Genomic DNA, 21,407 nt, shown 5'->3' with positions numbered 1-21,407 from the left:
GTATTCTGCCTTCACAAGCAAATGTTTGCCATGAGATCAGTACACTAATAGCCAACTATCTGAAGTGAGTTGTGCCTGCCCTCTGCCCCCCCCCCCATTGTTTACATGCGAATTTATGCCATATTTCCATGTGCCAACTTAATATAATCCTTATATGTTCTTCCATTCTCCGTTTGTTACACCACTCAAGAGCAAGTAGGCAAATCAGCTGGCCACTCTAGATCCCATCTGACAGCAAATGCAACATCATGTTTGAAAGTCTCCTTGTTCCAGTAACTTAAAATTGGGTGCAATCCATTGTCGATGACTTTTGACCCTATTGCAACTATTTTACGTTTCTTAAAATATATGGGGAAATTTTACTGATCTTCTGATTTACTGGTATTTTTAAAGCAACAACACAAATGTCTCACAGGTTTTAAATTGCAGAGTTGCACTGTGAATGTAAATAATGCGGTATCTATATTAATAGTTACTTATGGGTTCTTACTGCCATTAAAAAAGGAAATGTTGTCTTACCATCGATGATGTCGTCTGGCCTCTTGCGTTTCTCATACACAACGATGATGACTACTAGGATTATAATTTCTGCCAGAACACCCAGAAAAGGCCAAAGTGGTGCAAGATGGCTGCGGACTCGAAGAATTGTAGTCTGAGCAGTATTTCCAATTGCATTAGTGGCATTGCATTCATATATTCCAGGATCCGTGTTAATATCCAGGTTTAGTATGTTGAGCTCTGTGTAATTGTCTCTATTGGTGATGAAGATTCGCCCAGTCGAGTTGTCAAGCTCCTGCATTGAAACATAATGACCATTTAATTTAGTTGAACTGCAAGCATGTCCAAAAACCTACCTATCGTGCATACCTGTTGTACCTTTATATATTTGCATTTATATTATATTTATATTGAATTTCTCATCGTTCTTAAACCTGTCGGTCTGTTTCTCAGTCAATTTTTATCATTTTAAAAATTATGCAATATATAGCGGTGCCAGTTTAGCTCAGTGGGTCCGCAGGCAACCACACGCTCCATGGCTGGAGAGCGGCGGCCTGGGTTGAAATCCGACCTGGGACCCTTTGCTACATGTCCCTCCCCTCTCTCCATCCAAAAAATATTAATTTTTATAAAGATGCAATATATATGTATACATATATTTATATACCATTGGGGATTTTCCATCCATCTTACGCCATGTCCAGGTGGGATGTGGGTAACCGACAGACTTGCAGTAAAGCGTTGCATTCTCCCCCTCATTTTTGTTTTCACTTCGCTTGTGGCCAGTGATATCCGGTTTTGCTGAAAAGGTCATATAAATTAAAAAAACAATATTGATGTAAGACATTCAATGCAACATTTAAACCTCTACCAGATGGCATAAATGAGGACTACATAGGGTATTTAGAGGCTAGTATACTCTAGGATTGGATTAATTCCTTCAGTTTCTTCTGAAATTTTCTGAAAGATTACAGGAAGACATTTGGGGAAAAAAGTCTTACATCACTTTGTATTTTACATTTCAAGCTTGCATTTTTTTCTCCTTAAGTAGCGGTTCATCTAGTATGCTAAGGTAAATGGGTATCTGCACTATATTTGCAGTTAACTCTTTTGATTACTCTTTTTTTTCATACACAACAATCAAAACGTTATGGATTTAGATGTTTTTATTATTAAAAATGTTGTTAAGACACTGGAAAATGTATCTCACACCCTTTCAGCCTAAATATGGAAACAAACTAACCACCTGTGACTCTTCAGCTGGGCAAACATTGCAATAAAATAAACCCTATGTGCAAAATAGCATTTCACTCAGAATAGAGGTTTGCAAAGAAATACAGCTTTTATTAAGAAGTGCCATTTTTGATGTTTAGTTATTTTGTAAGCATGTACTCTACTCCCAAACACGCATTAGAGAATATCACATTGGAACAGATAAAAAGCAGCAGGATATAATTCATAAAGGAACAGGGTTATCAGTATGATATGAGTGCCTCCAGATGTTTCCATTCAAAAAACTCTTCAGTGAGTTCCACAAAAAAATGTGCAAATTGGCTCTGACTAATGAATTAACTGATAATGAAAATTAAACAGGGGTTATGAGCTTAATAAATCCAGGCATATGCCATAAAGCACTGCAACACGTGCCAAGTCATACTGATATATGAAAAGAAGTCTTTCTAAAAAGTGAAACATGAACTCTCCACAGCATCAAGAAAATAGCTGTTCCTTTTTTTTTCACTAATCCTCAAAAATTACAATGATTCCTTCCATGCAATTAAGCAGGATAAGAGAGGCCTGGAGTGAGCATTTTTCAGCTGCGCATGGATGGAGCAGGAGGGGTCTGAGCTCTTCTGTGACATCATCCCACTCTAATTATGGAGCACACGTGCTCCCTCAGCAGGGGAGTGGTTATGCTCATTTGTGCCTTATCCTGACCGTATTATGTCAGTGACTGACAGCACAGAGACAGCCCTCGGAGTGGTGCTAAAACAGACAGAAACCTCCATTTCACACTCCTGCCTGTGATTATTAATCTCTGTGTGCTAGACAGAGGTACGCGAGAGGTCTGTGTTAGAAAGAGCAAGGTCATAGAAAAATGTTAAAAGTTGGTCAGGATAGTAGATGTTAAATAGTTTTAAATCTTTCTTTAGTTCGCTTTCTAATTATAATTTTACCTACAGCACAGATTGTGACTCTCGATTTCTGCATTCTCAATTTCTCTTGAGGAAAGGGATCAGGATTCAAATTAAGACATTTCATAGGAGAAATGTGCTTAGAATTTAAGGAAATTTGTGAAATACGAGGTACCAAATATGTATTTGTGGTAAGCTTAGTGTCACAGACAATAAACTCTACTCGTGCCACAGAGATGGCTGGGACCGGATTCAGAGCCTTAATCCTACAACATCACAGAACCCTCCATCTGTTGCCTCTGAGCTGAGTCCTGCAAGGATGAGTGTGCCAAGGACACTGTAGGCGAGGGATCTCAGTGAACTGCTGCCAGTAGTGCAGTGCAAAGCTGGCTTGCTTAACAGTGGGCTTGCTACCTGGGTCACAAGAGATCTCAAACACCTCTAGAAAAATCACAAAAACAGTTAAGAACTGAAGAAAATTCTTTATCCAGCAATGGTACTCACACTGGACACCAAAATGTTTGGCTATTTAAAATATATCTGAAAATTGAATGGAAAAAATAATAATAATGAGCATATGATGAAGTCTTTTCATCAGCCCACTGATTTTTCGTCCGGGACAGATAGCAAGCTTCAAAAGTCAGAGGCCTGCAGTCCAGTGATGGCTAGGACACTTCAGTTTGAATAGTGATGTGTCCCATCATCTCACGATCCAGTGCAAGCAGAACACACACGGTCATCATCCATGTTATGCAATCAGGCAGCGCTTTAAGACAGCCACAGAGTAAGAGGCAGGGCATGCTCAGTATGCACCATAGCCATGCCACAGCAAATTGGCTTAAGCACTACACACAGGCAAGCTTCTCTTGAAGAGGGTTTCACTTGCCCTTACTCAATCCCTTATTCAAGTTGATGGCTTCACTGTCAGCTTGAATGAAAGCGACACAGTTGTTCTCTGGTTAGCTTTCCTGCTGTTACGTCAAATGGCCTAGTTCATTTTCATAATTTTCTCTATTGTTAATTCTATCCAAAAAACCCTCAAAACAAACAAAAAAAACCAATCATATTAACCAGTTTGTTTAGTAAACTGTATATAAGGATGCCTCCAAGTGGGCTTTGTGATTTGCATGTTTTGGAGAGCATGTGCAGTGCCTGTCCATTTTGCTAGAGTGTTGTCTCAGTGAAAGTCTCAGTGAAAGCCAAGACTGACAGCAGCCTCAGGAATACTCCCTGTCATCACGACTGCACTGGATGAATGCAAACACCTTCGTAAACTTAGGCTCTCTTTACAGAGCTTTAGGTGGTTAATGTTTTCCATCTCTCAATGGGAAACCACAAATGGCATTACCATGTCATCATGCAGTGAGCTAAAATGTCAGTGCTTTCTCAAAATCTGAATACACCAGGGAGGAAGTCAGCTAACATTTTTCAATCATATCATGTTTGCTAACATCAAGCAATATTATTCTTGTCTTACTGACTTGTTTTATGACATGTAGAAATCATACCTTTTACTTCAATCGTAGCGTTGGCATTTGGTGCTGTGTCAAATGTGTAAACACACATATATTCCCCAGAATCATCAGCACGTGGCTTGTTGATTCTGCAATAAAAATATATCAAAAGCAATTATTCCATACCACCAGTCACTTACCAGTAACTTACACTTTAAGCAGTCAAGTAATGTAAAATAATTCCAGGTTAACTTTAATAATTAGTTTACTGAACTGCAGCAGTAAAAGCCCAGAAGGCCATTGGAGACAAATGTTGGCATTATGCTGCTGTATTACGGAACAGCAGTTCTGCATACTGCAGAGAAGGGCACCATAGGCATTTTAGCTGTACTCTTCAGTGTATTACTGATGTAATGTGACAAGGAAGTGACCAATTGGTCTTATCTTGTGGCTAGAGAGAGTCTGTGGTATGTCTTTGGGGGCGACAGTAGCTTTGTGCTCCAATGACTATACTGTGTGACAACAGGAAGCAACAACTAGTTGGTACTTTAGGCTATAATAAAGGTTTCACTTTTTCATTTCTAAATAAATGCAGAGATATGATTTAAGATATGATTTATCTTGATTTGATTGATTGATTTAACGCAGTGATAAACTTTAAATGGGAAGTCAGAAATGAATTTCAACCCAGGTTTCAATAAGTAATTGTAAAATATTTGAAAACAAGCACATACAGAAGTCTGAATTACCTGGATTCTCAAGTTAAATTGAGAATAATTGATACTGTCTCTTTGTATTTTTGAGTAAGACTGTATGTACATTTTAATTTTAACGTAGTTCCTGTCTCTTCTTTTTCTACAGGAACTCATCACAAACAGTCACACTGACTGTTTTTTGTAGGACAGGAAATGTCACTACACTGTGGTTTACAACTGAAACTCTGTACAACAGTCACCTTTCAGGCTTAGACCCTAATTAGCGTAAGACTTTGGCTTTGCAAGGTGCTGCTCTTTAAGCACTGCTCAAGTCCCCTACAGAGATAAATATGACAAGGCGAGATTAACTTGGCACTGTTTTTACTGGGATAATAACCTTCAGGTTACATGAATCATTTAGATAATTTGTAGGTGAATTCTCATTTACTTACATTACCGAAATCACTTAATCTCATTACTTATTCTCTCCTACACTGCGCGTCCAACTTGGAACAAGGAGGAAAATCTTTGTGTCACCTGTATATTGTGTCCTTCTGTTCCGTCCGTGTGTTGGGGATATCCTGTCCATTTTTCATCCAGAAGCTTTCCTTGTGGCGTGTATGGGCAGTAGTGAGGTTACACTGCAGGATTACTTGTTTACTAGAGGTGTCTGCTGTTAAGCTGGTCTGATCAGAGGCATTGATCTTTGGTTCTGGAAGACAGAGAGTCAAAACTTATCCCAGAACATAAGGCTCAAATCTGTTTCTATCCTTCCTCCCATGCTGTACTTGCTGTAGGCTGTATTCTGTTTTTATATGATCTGTGTAGGAGGGTGTCTATGAAGTGAAGTTCACATAACAAATAAACAAAAAGCATAATAGGACATGAAACCACCAGGATGCTCTGCGTATAATATTAATCTTGTGTATAGCAATTATCCACAGTACTACCTGAATGTTTCATTTATTTACAGCAGTAAAATAAAGGCTTAACTGATCTACCAAGGTAAAATATGAATTGTGGCTCTCACACTGTGTTCTACTAACACGGACACGTTTTAACTGACATCTGCAGTAAGGTTAATTATAAAGCTGGATGGTGTACCACCCAAATTCCTGATTAAACTACTGCCAACTTGAAAACATCATCACATTATATGTACCTGATGATCAGGGGCCTCATTCATAACCAGCATGTAATCACAAAACACAACTTGTGCATTGCACAAAAGTTTAGACACTTCATCACAGAAAAAAAAAAAACAGATTAATGATTGACAGTGAGTGTTCTCGGGCCAGTAGTGTTATAAACTGTTTGTGCTTCATGATTTACCTATTCTTAAACTTGGCTTTTTCTAGAGGTAACCCTGAGTATGACTGTTGTTTTAAGAGCTGTTGCAGCTATTAGCCTCTTAAACTTTGCTGAGCTTGTAACCTAACCCATATCCACAGGAAAAAATATATACATAATGAGATGGTTTGCATTAGCCATATATGCTTAATTATGGAAGTGTAACATATGACATGAGGCCACATTTTTCAGTTAATTGTGAGCTACAGTCTTACAAATGAGACATCTGAGATAATAATTTACATAAGTGAACAGACCTTTTGACATTATGGAGCTGAATGTATATGTAGATGTTTAAATAGCTAACCACACTGGTTACCAAACAATACCAGGGTCAATTCTTCATGGACAATCAGGGAAGATGTCATCCGAGAGCGAGGTGCTCTTTGCTCTGCCTTGAGTAGTTAGCGAGAAGCTTCCTCCCCACTGCCCCTCCCCCTCCTCCTCCTCCTCCTCCCGGGCTGGCCAACCATGGCAACAATGGAGCCCCCGAGGGGAGGAGCAGAGAGGAGAAGCATCATAACCCTACTACTGGCTGCTTCTGCAAGGCCACTAGCAAGGCAAAAGGAGAGAGAGGGGAAAGAAGGGCTACTGAGACTAGCAATTGACTTCTGTTAGCATGTGTGGTACCCTCTTGCTGTAATCCTGTACACTCAATAGCTAAGGGGAAGTCTCTCCCCTCCCCCCTTATCTCTCTCTCTCCCCCACCAAGCAGAGCCACATGAACTATTAATAGTATGTTCGAGTCATGCGTACAAACGCACAACATGAGGTACATAAATTAACATTTAGCAAACACGGCACAATGGTCCACAGGCAATTTAACCAGAGGTTGTTTGTAGGACACCTTGTCACTACTTAAAATCTGGTAATTACTGGATAATATATTGTCATACCAGAATGTAACCAAATATGAAATGTGTCTCTATATGAATTATGCTATCACAAAACCTAGTCTTTTCCTCTGGCAGCTACTCTAATACAGTGCTACTTTGAGGTTGGATGGTTAGATCAAACTGATTGGCAGATACTTGACAGATATGTTTTCATTTTTAAGTAGCTTTGGAGTTTGCCAAGATTTATTAAATCAAATAATCTTAACAGCTTAGACATACTAATCAACTTAGCAGTGGCTGTGTCACAGTTGTGTTGTGTCATTTTAAAGGGCGGGGGCAGGCCTCATAACTTCTTTGTAGCATATTAAAACAGGAAAGGTGCACCGTCAAGGAAAACCACATTCTGAGCATGTGGTGGAGCTAAATGCTCTGAAGAACTCAATGATAATAATAATAATAATAATAATAACAATAATAATATTTCTTTGCAATTCGTACCATTATGACAGTTAGGATGCTACCTTGCTTTCTGGGTGTACATTATGTCTGCGCTCAAAATCCAGTGAGATTTGTTGTGTGTAGTTAGCTTTAGTGATACTCCACACAAGCTCTATGTGAAGCTATCTGAGTATGAAACACTCAACCCTTGAAATGCTATGGAAAAGATTTATGTTTTGTATTTTGTTTTGTTTTTTTAGAGAAAAAAAACTTTGATTTGAATTGGTAGTGGTCAAAATTATAAAAACAAAAAAGTATTTTTATGCAGCTTTTATACTCAAGCCACTCCAGCAGAGTAAGTCCTTTATAATGCGAAACTGATGTATTTAGCCATATTTTGGTGTGTGTGTGTGTAGGGGATTTTTCCAGATATTCTGATATTTTTCCCAATGTGACAAACTTTACTATTGGGTTTGGTTGTAAGTAACATGAATTGCAATGTAAGTTACAGTTAAAGAACAGCATTTTGGGAAATATACTCATTCGCTTTCTCATTGAAAATCAAATGAGAACATACAAACCACTTTCATGTTGGTGTAAAATATATGAAGCTACAGACAGCTGCCTAGCATAAAGATTATCTACCAATAACTAGTTTTGTAAACACACTCAGTTAATTGATGAGGTTGCAGTTACTGCCTTTTTATGTGGAACTTGGAAGCAGGTATCAGCTTTAGCCTTTCTGCTTTTGTTTCCATTTGAAGCTAAGCTAACTGGCTGTAGCATTCATCATAGTCACATGAGTGGCATCAATATTTCCCAAATGGCTATTCATTTGTTATGAACCCAAAAAATATTTGAGTGTTTCATACCTTTGGGTACAGTATCACTTTAAACACATGTTAATTAGGCACATACACAATAAAAAAAAATTATCTGCAGTAGATTTCAATTTTTTCAGTAATTAAAAAAAGCCTTGTAGCTGAAATCAAATATGCATATATATTTATATATTTAGATCTTTTTTGGCATATTCTCTGGAGTGATGCACATTAACAAAGTAAATTAAGGGGAAAAGGGACCAAAACAAACAAGACAACCAGACTGTTGCACATTTCCTGAGTGACAAACTATTGCTAGGCTATAATGTATAGCCTGTAATATACATGTAATATTTGCATACTACATGTATATGGATAGAACATTTACTCCTCAGTAATGACAGAATATATTTAGGACCTGAAGGATTTGGAGAGAAAATAACATGCAAATAACCCAAGTGAACTGCTAACCACGACCCTAGTGCCCTTTTCACCATTTTGAATGAGGGCATAAATTAAATCAGCCCCAATCCTAACAAATAGCACTCACACATGAATCAAAATATGTCAGTCCAATCAGAAGAGCCGGCAAAAATCAGACTCATCTAAACTTCTCCGATAGCTTCACTGTGACTAACAACATTCCACATGTCCCTGTGCTCTAGTGGGCAGAGCACTGAAGCATGCACAGGATAGAAGGGTCCAGTTAAAACTCGGTTTGTATGACTGTTTGAGTGAATTGAGTAGAGGGTTAAAGGATATAATGTCATTACTGATTCACAGTCACACTCTTCATGGCTGAGAAGGCACAAGGTAACACATTGCACAGGGAGGTCCAGAGGGACTGTTGTGTACAAGTTAAGTCTGTCTCATCTGGAGAGAGACATGCACAGCTCCCTTACATTTCCATCCTTTATTGGATTACCACACACAAATTTGAAAGCAGAAAATGTTTGCTTTTATCAGGAAGGAGTTGACAGCAGGAATCACTGTTTTACACCTTAGCAGAGCCCTCCTTGTGTCTTCTTTCAGTCCCATTTGCACCGTGCCCAGAGTGAGAAAGCCAAATGAAAAGCTCCATTACTTCAAAGCACCACTAGATTTCCACTGCATTTAGCAGGCAGGTCTTTGAAGTAAACAAAACAAGCCACACAATGTAAGAGACACAGCTTAATGTTAAAGCAATAAGTGTCACAAATAAATTTAGGAATAGGAAATGGGTCAGAATTAGGATACAGAGAAATAGATAATGATTAAAATATTGTAAAAGGACAAATGAGACAGTAAGAACAAAGGTTTGCTGCAGGTAGAAAGAAGAAAATGCAGATTGAGACTGGGTAAAGTTCCTGGGTTTGTGGTCATTTACAACAAGATGCTCAATGGATTTTGGAAAGACAGGGAATAGTGAACAGAAAGAGAACAGAAATATTTACCAAATCTAATTTAATATTAATGAAAACAAAACACAAAAAGGAAGCCATTTATACAATTTGAATATTTTTTTCTGTTAAGAGTTATAAAGTTATAAATCAAGTTAAGAAAGGAATTTGAATAATGGTTTTTTTTTTCCATTTTTTTCAAGCCTGGCCAGTGACTGTTGCAGTGAGGGTGAGCTCTTGAGAGGTTTTAACAGCCTTGAGTGGTTGGGAGTGGGGATTTGTAGTTTGTTGACCATCTAGATACTATGGGACATAGACCACTCACTCTGTAGCACCGAAATGGTGGCCTGGGCGCGGATCCAAGTGATGGCTGGGTTTTGTCGGAGGTCATTGCGCCTGGGGTCGTTGCTTGCCCGACATTCATAGGTCCCAGAGTCCTCCAGTGTGAGGCGTGTGATACCGAGCACACTGACTCCATTGGTGCCGTAGGCTGTGTTGATAGATACCCGACGTTTGCGGGCTCCGTCCCACAGCTGCTTGAAGGAGTCAGCTCGGTTGACCTCAGCATACCACCACTGGATCTCTGGAGTGGGGTAACCGACCACCTCGCAGTACAGCTCAAAGGTGTCTCCTGTAAGCTTAGTCTCTGAGAGTGGAGACTTGACAAACCCAGCTAGAGAGGAAAAGCGTATCAGGATGGCAGGGAAGGAAAGGGTAGAAGAGGGTTAGAGCAGAAGGAAGGCATGGAAAGGCCAGGGAAAAGAGAAGGAAATTAATAGGATCAGAGAACATATAAACAAAAGAGAGGATGATTAAAGGCAAATCAAAAAGCAGCAAGCCTGAAATTATTGATAGGTTAAAAAAAAGGTTAATGATTCTGTAAATCCAGTCCATTCAACGTCAAGGTTCCCTGGCCCACTTAAGGCCAACTGTCACACAAAGTCATAGTCAACCAGTCGTAAAACAGTGCCAGCTGCAAATAGTGCTTGATATCTTGTTTGCCTTTTCTTTTTGTCTCTTTCACATGTAACCATACGGAGATATGGGATGTACCTTTCATGTGTATATTCTTGAACAAAAAGACAAAATCAGTACATTAAATGCGGTCCATAGACACAAGAATATGGAGAAGGGGAACTGTTTACCTAGTGCCATGTACCGTAATCATTTTTTAATGGCTTGTTTGCCAATTGAACAATGACCTAACTCTATTTTCAGCTATTGTGTCCTAGTAGTCAGGGCATCACACCTATTTGACAACATTAAGGTGAAAATATCATGTTATATGTATTTGGTACTACTGAATGCAAACACTGTAACAAATCCAAAACAGATTTGTCAAACGCAATGATCAAGAAAGGTTTACCTTGAACTTCATGCCACCCTGTCAGAGGAAGAAATGATATTTAACTGTTGAACTCTCAAACGAAATAACAAAATATTGGAGATTTAACCGTTGCATGCAGTTATTACCTCCAACAAAGATTTTAGCTTGTTAGTTAGACAAGTATCATGAATAAATACAAATATCAGTTTCCTATAACCATCGATTTGATTTCCAAAATCACTGATCTTTTTTCAGGATCATAGGTTGCTGGAGTCTATCCCAGCACATGTTGGCTGAGAGGTGAGGTGCAGCCAGTCTGTCACAGGGCTAACACATAGAGACAGACAAACATATTCACACCCCCTTTCACACTCAGAGGGTATTTACACCAGTTCACAAAACATGTATGCCACTGAACTGTAGGAGGAAATTGAATATACGTCAGATTGTGTGTGCCCCACTCTTAGCAATGCAACTAATTCTTGTAAATGAAATGATTTTTTTTTTTGTATTTTGTAAACCTTTAGCATGGAAAATAATAAAGAAAACATCTGCCTTTGTCAATTTTCATATTGCCTATGTATAGTACTTCACCAAAATTGTCCTAAATAAATGTAACTGTATGTATGCATTATAATCTCTTTTCATCCATATCAGCTCTTCCTGCTAATGCTAGAAATTAGGTCAGGCTGCTTACATTTTGGATAAGCTAGACTTTAAGAGCAGGTTTTCAAAATTCACATATGGTCACAGTGGTATAACACAGTCTGAGTTCAACTAGCTTTTCCATCGTAATGTGAAACTTGAATATGCCCTCATCTCTCCGATACTGGTATGCGATCTCCCAAGTCTGCCGCTCAGACAGACAGCCTGACTGTCTTTGTGTGTTATACACGAAACATGAAATATGGTGAATTTCACAAATAATTCCATAATCCACCCATGGCATCCATAGGCATGGATCTGTGCCTGATTCACGACCCTGTTCCATGTCAGTAGATAGCCCAGCAAAACACTGGCAGACTTAATGAACCCGATTTAATGACAAATCACCTGGACCACAGACACTGTTCTCTGCTGGCCCTATAGCTTTGTCAGCTGTAAACCACACGTGCTTAAATCATTAGAAAAATATGCTGCCTTAACACTGCCCTCAATTCCGGTACAGGAAATGGGAATGAAAAGCCTTGGGTCTCCCGAGTGCTAGACTGTTTGTTGTGTCTAAATACAACGGCTTACAGGCCCTCCTAGATCTGTCTGTGCTGCTCAAAGTTATGTATCCTAGGCACACGAACAGATAAGCTTGTAGAAGCCCAAGGAAGGAGTGTAACTGCAGTATTCACCCCCACAATGAATCCACTAATATTTCATTTAAAGTATTTGATTTAAGGTTTAACTAACAGGTGAATGAGTAAAAAGTCCATTTGTATAATGCCAAAACACAAAGCATTTTTCAGGGCTGTTAGTTTAAAGGTAAGATTTTCAATGTTTTAAGAAATTATGAATTTAATTTAATGAAATGATTTCAAGGGTGCTACCCAACAACTCCCTGGTTACATGAAGCCAAGTGAAAATAAAATTTCTGATAGAAAAGAACATTTTTGAAGAGAATTTAGCAAAAATCTTTAAAAAATGCAGTCTTCCTGCTAGAGATGTGTCTGGGGATATTAGGTGCAACAACTATGTGCAATGCCTAGAGATATGCAGAGTAATTAGCATTTGTTTCTTTTCTCTGGAAACATCTGGGCCCATCAAGCTCACCACATTATCCCACAGGGTGAATCCTAGCCTTTCCGCCTACACATTTAAAGCAATATTTCAGTATAACTGAACACTTACTATCTCACTCTCAGTAACCGGCTGTGTCACATGACACATACAACTAGAGTCATCCATGCATGAGATCACAAAATTACAGTATAACTACTCAAAAAAACCAAAAAAAACATAATGAATGTCCTCCAAGGTGTAAAGAAACTGACGACTCAATTTAAATTCAAGCGCAGGGAGACTCTGGAGAAATACTCATAGAAACAAACTACACAAACACCAGGCCAATGAGCAGACCAATTTTCAAGTTGTTTAAACAAGGAGCTTACACTGGCAGTGAAAACAAAACGCAAAGCAGCCAGCTGGTACTTATTCATTTCAAATCATGTTGGGAGACGAGAAGTGACAGAGAATGGTGGTATGACTGGTGGAATGATCTCAGCGGCTTGGTGATAGCTTGGTGATAAACACATTTTGCAAAGCTGATTCCATTTTTATTGTAGTCTAAATTAATTTTATGCATTATACACCAATACTGCCTGAGGATGGGTGTCGTCTAATTCCTCAAAATACAAAGTATTGAAAACAAACTTTGGTGCAAGGGACTTGGTGAACTTGCATCACATTAGAAAGTCAGGTTCGCTGTTTGTGCACAGTGTATGCAAATAAAAACAGAATATAACATGGTGTATATAACAGCCTGACATCTGGAATGATCTATCAAGAAAGTCTAACGAGAAGTAGACTCGTCTGTGAGGAGAGATCCTGTATGCTGCTCATCAGCTACTGAAGGCATGCAAATAAAGGCTCTGCTTATATTTCAGGCACTTGAAAGGTCTGCAGAGTGCAGAAATGTTTACTCCAAAAATCTTTAGAGTATCATTTACATTCTGTCTGTAGGTTTTAAAGATAGCTCTGAAAACGGAGATGTTATCTGTGTCACAGCTATACTTTCATGTACCACAGTACAATTTCACGTGCTCTGTTGCTAAATGTGACTAATTTCAGTCAATCTCACTTTACCCACACCAATGTCTTATCAGGTTGTTGTGCATTATAACAGTACCTGTAATTTCTTTTCTTTTTTGCAAATTATAAAGCCAACAAAATGGCTGATCTGACATAACTGGCTACCACCTAAGCTGTCTGTTTTTCAGCAACAAAGTCAGCTGTGGATGTTTTTATATGCTATATCCTCAAAGGAAAACTACATTAAATGAAACAAATATGAGCAGTGGGTCTCAAACTGTGGAATGGGCTCACTGATGGGGAGTGGAATCACTGCAGGTGGGCATGGATGACCAGGGCAATAATATGAATTGATACTATGTCGAAATATTCTTTTTTTTTCCTTCAGGGAAAATAAAGTTTGTTATTGTGACAACCTTTATTACCTCAAATTCTACTCATTTAATCAGGAAAGTCAAAATCTTATATGATTGAATGGTTTAAGTGATCCCAAACTAAAAAATAATGAAATCCGTCATGTCATAGAACTATAGTGTCATGGTCCCACTTAAATGTTTTAGCTTACTTAACCTCCATTTGACATTTGTACAGTACTATCGCAAAATAACATACAGTCGTCTGTAACACGCTCTGTCTAAAGCTGAATGGAAGTCACAGTTATTAAAGCCTACATGCTCTTTTCATGCAGGTAGAGAAGAAAGCTCCCCTGAGAACTGACAACAAGCCCCACACCACCGCCATGCAGCCTGAGAGTGAGTCAGCTGCCTGCCTACAACCTGGATCCCCGTCCACAGTCCCACAACACAGACAGAGAAAGCACAGGGTAGGAAACCCCCTAGGGCCAATGAACTAGTTGTGTATAATGTGTATGCGTGTGTGTGTATTTGCAAGTGTTTAAGCTTGTGAATGTGAGAGCATTTTGTTTTACGTGATTGATGCTGTGACAAATGTATGTATGTGTATATATATATATATATATATATATATATATATATATATATATATATATATATATATATATATATATATATATATGGGAACTGTCCTGGGAACAGCTATGATACTGCGCAGGACCCTCAAGCTCCCAGGCCTCTGGTAGAGGACCCGAGCTTGAAGGATAAACCACCCGCAGGGGCGTGCTGGGTGTTTTTTTTTTTTTATATATACACACACACACACACATATACATATATATATATATATATATATATATATATATATATATATATATATATATATATATATATATATATATATATATACACACACACACATACATATATATATATAAAATGCTTTACAGGTCATTTGAAATGTGTCATAATAGTAGGGCGATCGTGGCTCAAGAGTTGGCAGTTCGTCTTGTAATCGGAAGGTTGCCGGTTCGAGCCCCGGCTCGGACAGTCTCGGTCGTTGTGTCCTTGGGCAAGACACTTCACCTACCGCCTACTGGTGTTGGCCAGAGGGGCCAATGGCGCGATATGGCAGCCTCGCTTCTGTCAGTCTGCCCCAGGGCAGCTGTGGCTACAACTGTAGCTGCCTCCACCAGTGTATGAATGTGAGAGTGAATGAACAGTGGTATTGTAAAGTGCTTTGAGGGGTCCCGAAAAGTGCTATATAAATGCAATCCATCATTATTATTATTATAGTTTTGCCCAGTGTTTGTATTTGGTTGTCTTTGTTATTGTTAAAAGAAAATTGTATATAGTGTGATCAGCTTCATGAAATGTGTTCTTTTATTGATGACTAAGCAAATGTCTACGTGACTTTTGACATGAACTCTTGTGTGATAAACAACTAACAGCTTCCTCTTTTATAAGAACATGCAGACTTAGAAAAGGGGAACCTCAGCTCTGAGTTCTTTGTACACACACACAAGCTTGTATAAATAAAGAACGCAGACAGTAATACAGCGCGAGTCTGGAGTACGAGCGCTCTATGACCGTCCTCGCGAGTAAAGACAGCTGCAATGTTTGTGTTTTCTAACTCAGGTGTCTCAGCTGAACTTACTGCGGGGTGATTTTTAGAAATCCCCTGTCAGTTATACTTGAAAACTTTCACAGTAGTGGCCTAAAAGGGGATTTTTAAAGTTCAGGAAACTTCTTGGGTTTGTCACATTATAACTTATTTTGATTTTCACTTTTTAATTTTAAAAAACTGTGTGAATATATTATCTAAACACCAGTTTTTAAAGAAAATTTAGATATGATTTCAGGGTGAATTGAGGCTTAGCCGTCCTCGGAGTGAGCTAAGGTCACCAATCTCCAAATATCAAAAATAATCATAAAACTGTAACATGTTCTGTCCTCACAGGTGCCACAAAACAAGTGAGGAAGATCAGGAATCTATTTGTCAAGCAAATTCTGTAGGCAATCATCAGAGATCATCAGATTAGGCTTAAGTAAGAGCTTCTATGTGCTTTGGGTATCTAGTAGGATGAATGAAAAAACTGTTTTACAAAATGCAGAGCTAAAATAAAGTGCAGGACACAACATGGAGCATAAGCAATGGAGAAATAAATTTTAAAAAAAAATCAAATACAGGTCTGTGAGTTTGTGCATATTTAGATAAAGTTACTATTTAGAATAAATCATTTAACAAGACAAATGGGAAGTATCCCATTCAGGCCCCAACTGAAATTAAGTCACCAGTTCACGTTGGTGTTGGAGTTCAGTGGAGCAAAGAAATGCCTTGTAGTCTGTTTTATTGTAAAAGCTGATAATGATAGTATCCCCTGGTACTACAATTTGCAGCACAGAGGCTATTCTTGACTGCTGTAGATATAACATTAATAACAGCTTAGCAGATGGACTCATGATATTGCGTAAGATCCATATGCCTAGATCAGCAACAGTGTCTTTACATTTGAGGACTCCACATACATATGGGATCGGTTTTATGAATGTATTTTTTCACTGAGCTCATTAAAACTTTAATTAACCCTACTTCCATGTTTCTGAACACTAACGCCTACCAAATGACCAGCATATTACATCACTAGTAACCACTTCTAAAAGTTGTACCTACCAAACACGAAGTGGTGTATGTATGAAACTCATCTTTAAAACTCTAGAAGCATGTTTGAGAAAAGAGCAGTACTGAAACTTAACTGTTTTTATTATTGTTGCAAATATATGGCATTTAAAAGCTTGGTTGTTAGAAAATCAAAGCTAGAACCCAAATATTAATTCTGTACATCGAGTCTGGTAAAATAACTACTACATATGAAATTTATTGCTAATTGGCTGTGGGTGCTTCAGTAGAGTAAACAGAATTACTCTTAAAACCACTTCACTAAAGCTTCAGAGTCTCTAAAATATTAATATATGCCAAAATGAATATATGCATGAAATGTATATAGCTACTAGAGGGTCAGGATTAACATCTGGAATAAAAAGATGTATAAATGCTAATAAAATTCTTTCAGTGTTCACATATTTCTGAGTAAAAAGTATACAAGTTATAGAATACATGTTTTCTGACTCACATATAATTGTAATTAAAACTTGCAAGCTAAGTTTTCAGAAAGGGGAGGCCTCAGGCTCACCATTTCAGTTCTACTGGTAACACTTGAATCTGATATTGGGATCACAGACGAGAGGCAACAGTTTAATGAGATTTAAATCCCAATAAACCTTGTGCGGGGGTAAAAATTCTTTAATCCCATAAAACCACTAAACATTTCCTACTTCTGCTCAAAAGTGAAAGCAAGGGAGTTCAAATTATTTGATGTAACAATACAATAATTCCAGAAATAAGAACTACACTAGTGTGCTCAAAGTACTGTCTACCACACAAGGTGACAAATGCTATTCCCAAGTCTCCTACTGTACTTTTAGTTAGAACTATTGTCACGATAAATGTGAGCTGAAAATCAGCTAATAGGTTTTCTGTTGTGCTATATCACTTGAAAAACACTCATGCCCATTAGAAAGTTTGGCTCCACATAAATCAAAGTAACATCCTAATTGAATATTCTCTCTGACCCTGAGTCCTTGTGCAGCACACATAGCTGGGGTTGTTCCCAGCTACGAGAACAGTAAGTATCAGAGTCCAGAAGCTAAACTGCGGAAACGCCAGGAGTGAATCTGAATGCACAGCAGATATATATATATATATATATATATATATATATATTTTTTTTTTTTTTTTTTTTTTTAAATCACAGTGTGTGTTACAGATGTGCATCATTATTTAGTATGCCTGCAATGTGTTTAATAAAGTGCAATGGTGCTCCTAATCAGTACAGGCCATATCAGATTTCACAGTGGGCAGGCATGACTCAGTGTACGAGTTTGGCTTCCGTCCCACAGCATATTTTCCAGACTCACAAATGAACCATCTTAAAATGCTTTGTTTGCTTCAGACGAAGATAATGCCTAAGTGACATAAAGCAGAAAAAGAAGGTCACTTATTGACAAAGAAAACTATTATTACATTTTTTGAGGGGGTTGTTGCTTACACGTTGGAATGCATTTAGGTGTGGCTTGTCAGCTTTCCTATCTTTGTACGTAGATAGTAAACCCCAAAGAAGAAGCCATCTTCGATGCCATATATGCTCAGTCTTAACTGAGCCCCTCAATGACAGAAAACAGTGGTTACATTTGAACATGTAAGTGATAATATCAGCTCATTATTTAAAATATCTTAGTATGCCTTCTCCACGTTTTGATTCGTGCAAACACAGATGATGCAAAAACAAAACAAAAAAGAGTAGACTACGTGATTCGTAGGGGGAAATTATGTAAGAGGCAAAGGCATTTCCTTAGGTCAGCTCTAGTTACCTTCTCAACAGCCAGTACCTTCTTTGCATCAAGATCACATCATCTTTCAGCTTAAATAGTCCACAGCCACCTAGTGATTCTTTAGAGGGCCGGGCAGCTGTGCACAAGGAGGCCATCCATTAAGAGTTAATGGATTCACTTTCACAAAAGGACCTTAAAGCCACAGTTCTCAGTGCTGTGTCTCGGTGGTAAAAATAGAAACGAGGCAGAATGGACGGATGCTATTTACAGTCCCTCCAAATTTCTGTCACAGAAACTGCGCACCTATATGGGCCTACTTTTCCCAGGGAATGAGGAAATGACTTGAATTCCCTCTGCTTCCTAGATACAGTGATTACATCTCATGCACTTATAATTATTATTGTCCCCACATCACTGTCTGAACTCTGTAATATCACAGGAAAATTTCGGATTGCATAAGAAGCCATGCACCGATTACCCTAAATCTGAACTGTGTGAGAGAAATTAAATGGCTTTTGCATGCAATGTGAGCAAATATTACCTTTGGTATTAACAGTAGTTTATCATTGCACTTACCAAACCTGTGATTTCTACATAAGACAGATGAAACAGACAGCCTGAGTGGCATAGCTCTGCCTCTCACTGACCACTGGATGTTATTGTGTGTGTGAGTGTTTCTGTAGTGTGAACTGGACCTCAGTGAGTGGGCAATAAAACTGGGCAGAGACCAGAGGAAGTGTCTGGAAAGGCATTACTTGAGCTTTGTCAAACAATAGAGGGATTATTGTGTATTTGATTTTGCCTCACAGTATGCACACTCACTTCAGGCACTTCAAAGAAATTAACAATAAAAAAAGACAAGAATTTGAGTAATAATTTTGTTATATAACTATGTTGGTATTTGAGTCTCGTGTCCGCCCCAAGCTAAATAAACATAGGTTGTTTTTGCACTTTTTTTAAACTATTGAGATTTTTGTTGCAGCACTTAATTTATTTTAGCATTTTTGTTGTTTGTATTATATAAAAATAGTGCAAGCTGTTATTCCCATGTTGATTAGACTAAGCTAACGTTGAAAATGTTCGATCTGAAATACTTGCAAAATTAGCAGCCACAGAGCTGGAATTTTCACAGTGTTCTCAAACAACCATCTAAACACATGTTATATTAATTCTTGCATAGTGGGTGTTCGATTATCCCCCGCAGCAAATCCGAGGTGGACACTAAGCATTAAAATTATGAGTATGCATCATAATTCTCTGCCACAGTTTTCTGTGATAGCAGATTAAGTGTCACTCGTTTGTGAGCACGTGGGTTCTGACATGTGGCTACATCAGATTCGTAAAAGAATCAGTTATGAGATTAAACACTTTGTTTCCAGAAGTATGTCATCTTACTGCCGTCATCATAATTACGCTTACTAAAGAAATACTTAAACATTAAAAATATAAAGACTCAGAAGATTCCACCTTGATTTCATGAATGGCTGCTGATATGTGAGACCCTCTGGGTGATGTGATTCAACAGAATTTGGAGTCAGGACATGCTGCATCAGAGGATGACGGCCTGGAACACCCAACAGCATGTTGCTGACATTTGTTTAAACCAAGTCATGCTAGTTTTATTATGATTAAAGGACACTGATTTTTTCAAAAACTGCCAAATAAGTATCCTTTCATCTCTTCGTAAATGATACTTATCAGCCAAATACTTTTATTTATTTTGTTCTACTGTGGCTATCTGGTAGGAGATCTGATGTTTAAAAAAAATGGGACTGTTATTTGTTTTATCTATAGAATTTCCCACAGACAGAATTATTTGCACAAGAAATGATCATTTATGCTGGCAAGGCAAAAAAAAAAAAAAAAGTGGAACAACACAGAACAGTTTCAGTCAAGCAGAAGCTCAGTCACATCTTTGACACTGAAGGGCCTGGTATTTGCAGTGTTTACAAGACACATCAGGTGAATCTTTTGCCTGTGTTTGCTGCTGACAATGTCACTTGATCAGCATCCAGAGCATGTTAGTCTTGCCTGACATACTCTTACTACCAATTCCCCCTTTGACTAAACAAACTTAAAACTGACAGCCATAGGTTACTACCTCATGTGGGTAGTGAAGGTAAACTGCAAATCTTAGACCTTAGTAAAAAAAAAAAAAACAAACTTACTAGTGTTCCACAGCATAATCTGCGACAGTAAATTATTCCTACAAACACGCCAACAAAACTCAATACAGCAATAAATAACATTGTAAAAACGTCAACACAGTCAACACAGTCGTATTTGTATTTACTAACGTGGGCAGTAAGTAAATTATATATGTTACTGTCTAATTGCAGTCTTAGTGTGAAACTATGGCTTTAACGCGGTCTGAAAATCCTCTTTAGAAACAATTCCCTCCGCGTCCTCACACAAGCCAAGTCACTTTCCCTCAATGCGATGGTAACAGTAATGTCATGGTCACAGCTGTTTGCTTACCGTTTTGAGCAGAGATGAAAGGCAGCATCAAGTTCCCCAAAAGGACCACAGCCAGCATCACTGCGTTACGATGCATCGTTGGGGCTCGATCAGAGTACCGGGGTCTTGATCGGACGAATGTGGGAGGAGAGATCGTGCAGGCTAGTGATCACAAGATCTAGAGAGACGGGCCCAGCATTGCACCGGGTTCTTTAAAAATAGCCAGCCGAGGACGGTTTCAATTTGGTGTAGAAATGTCTCCCTGATTCTGAGAGCTTTTGAGAGCAGCGATGAGTGAAAGGTCCGGAACGAGGCCGGCGGCTCAGGGATGTTCGGCCATAAACGGCGAAGAAGCCTCGTAGGATTGCGGGGGAGAGGTCTTTGGATGTCAGGGAGATTGTCCACAGTGTGGTTCTGAAGATTCAAAGATGCGCAGACCGATGCGCATTTGCGCTCTCGCGGTCACGGCTCGGTGATTAAAATGAAAGTAGCGCACAAAAGATTCCCGACGGCAAATGATGCAGTCGAAACAT

The 21,407-nt window shown here is 38.6% G+C and overlaps 1 protein-coding gene across 2 annotated transcripts in view; it reads right to left on the bottom strand.

The window, feature by feature from the left end:
* The window catches only part of LOC146526022 (neuroplastin-like), a 26,280-nt gene extending 4,873 nt beyond the window's left edge, over nucleotides 1–21,407 (bottom strand). Inside the window, exons 1-6 of one of the 2 annotated variants that reach the window (XM_085163661.1) lie at nucleotides 20,896–21,407; nucleotides 9,932–10,279; nucleotides 5,320–5,494; nucleotides 4,142–4,236; nucleotides 1,166–1,299; nucleotides 520–793 (exon numbers count right to left, since the gene is read on the bottom strand). In XM_085163661.1, the coding sequence (XP_085019787.1) occupies nucleotides 520–793; nucleotides 1,166–1,299; nucleotides 4,142–4,236; nucleotides 5,320–5,494; nucleotides 9,932–10,279; nucleotides 20,896–20,971 (1,102 nt within the window). In that variant the 5' untranslated portion in view covers nucleotides 20,972–21,407. The remainder of the gene's footprint in view (nucleotides 1–519; nucleotides 794–1,165; nucleotides 1,300–4,141; nucleotides 4,237–5,319; nucleotides 5,495–9,931; nucleotides 10,280–20,895) is intronic. The other variant, XM_085163670.1, reaches the window with a different exon arrangement.

This window comes from Neolamprologus multifasciatus, chromosome 1 (genome assembly GCF_963576455.1).
Source record: "Neolamprologus multifasciatus chromosome 1, fNeoMul1.2, whole genome shotgun sequence".
Classification (NCBI taxonomy): domain Eukaryota; kingdom Metazoa; phylum Chordata; class Actinopteri; order Cichliformes; family Cichlidae; genus Neolamprologus; species Neolamprologus multifasciatus.
This window is presented reverse-complemented; position numbering and strand designations above follow the sequence as displayed.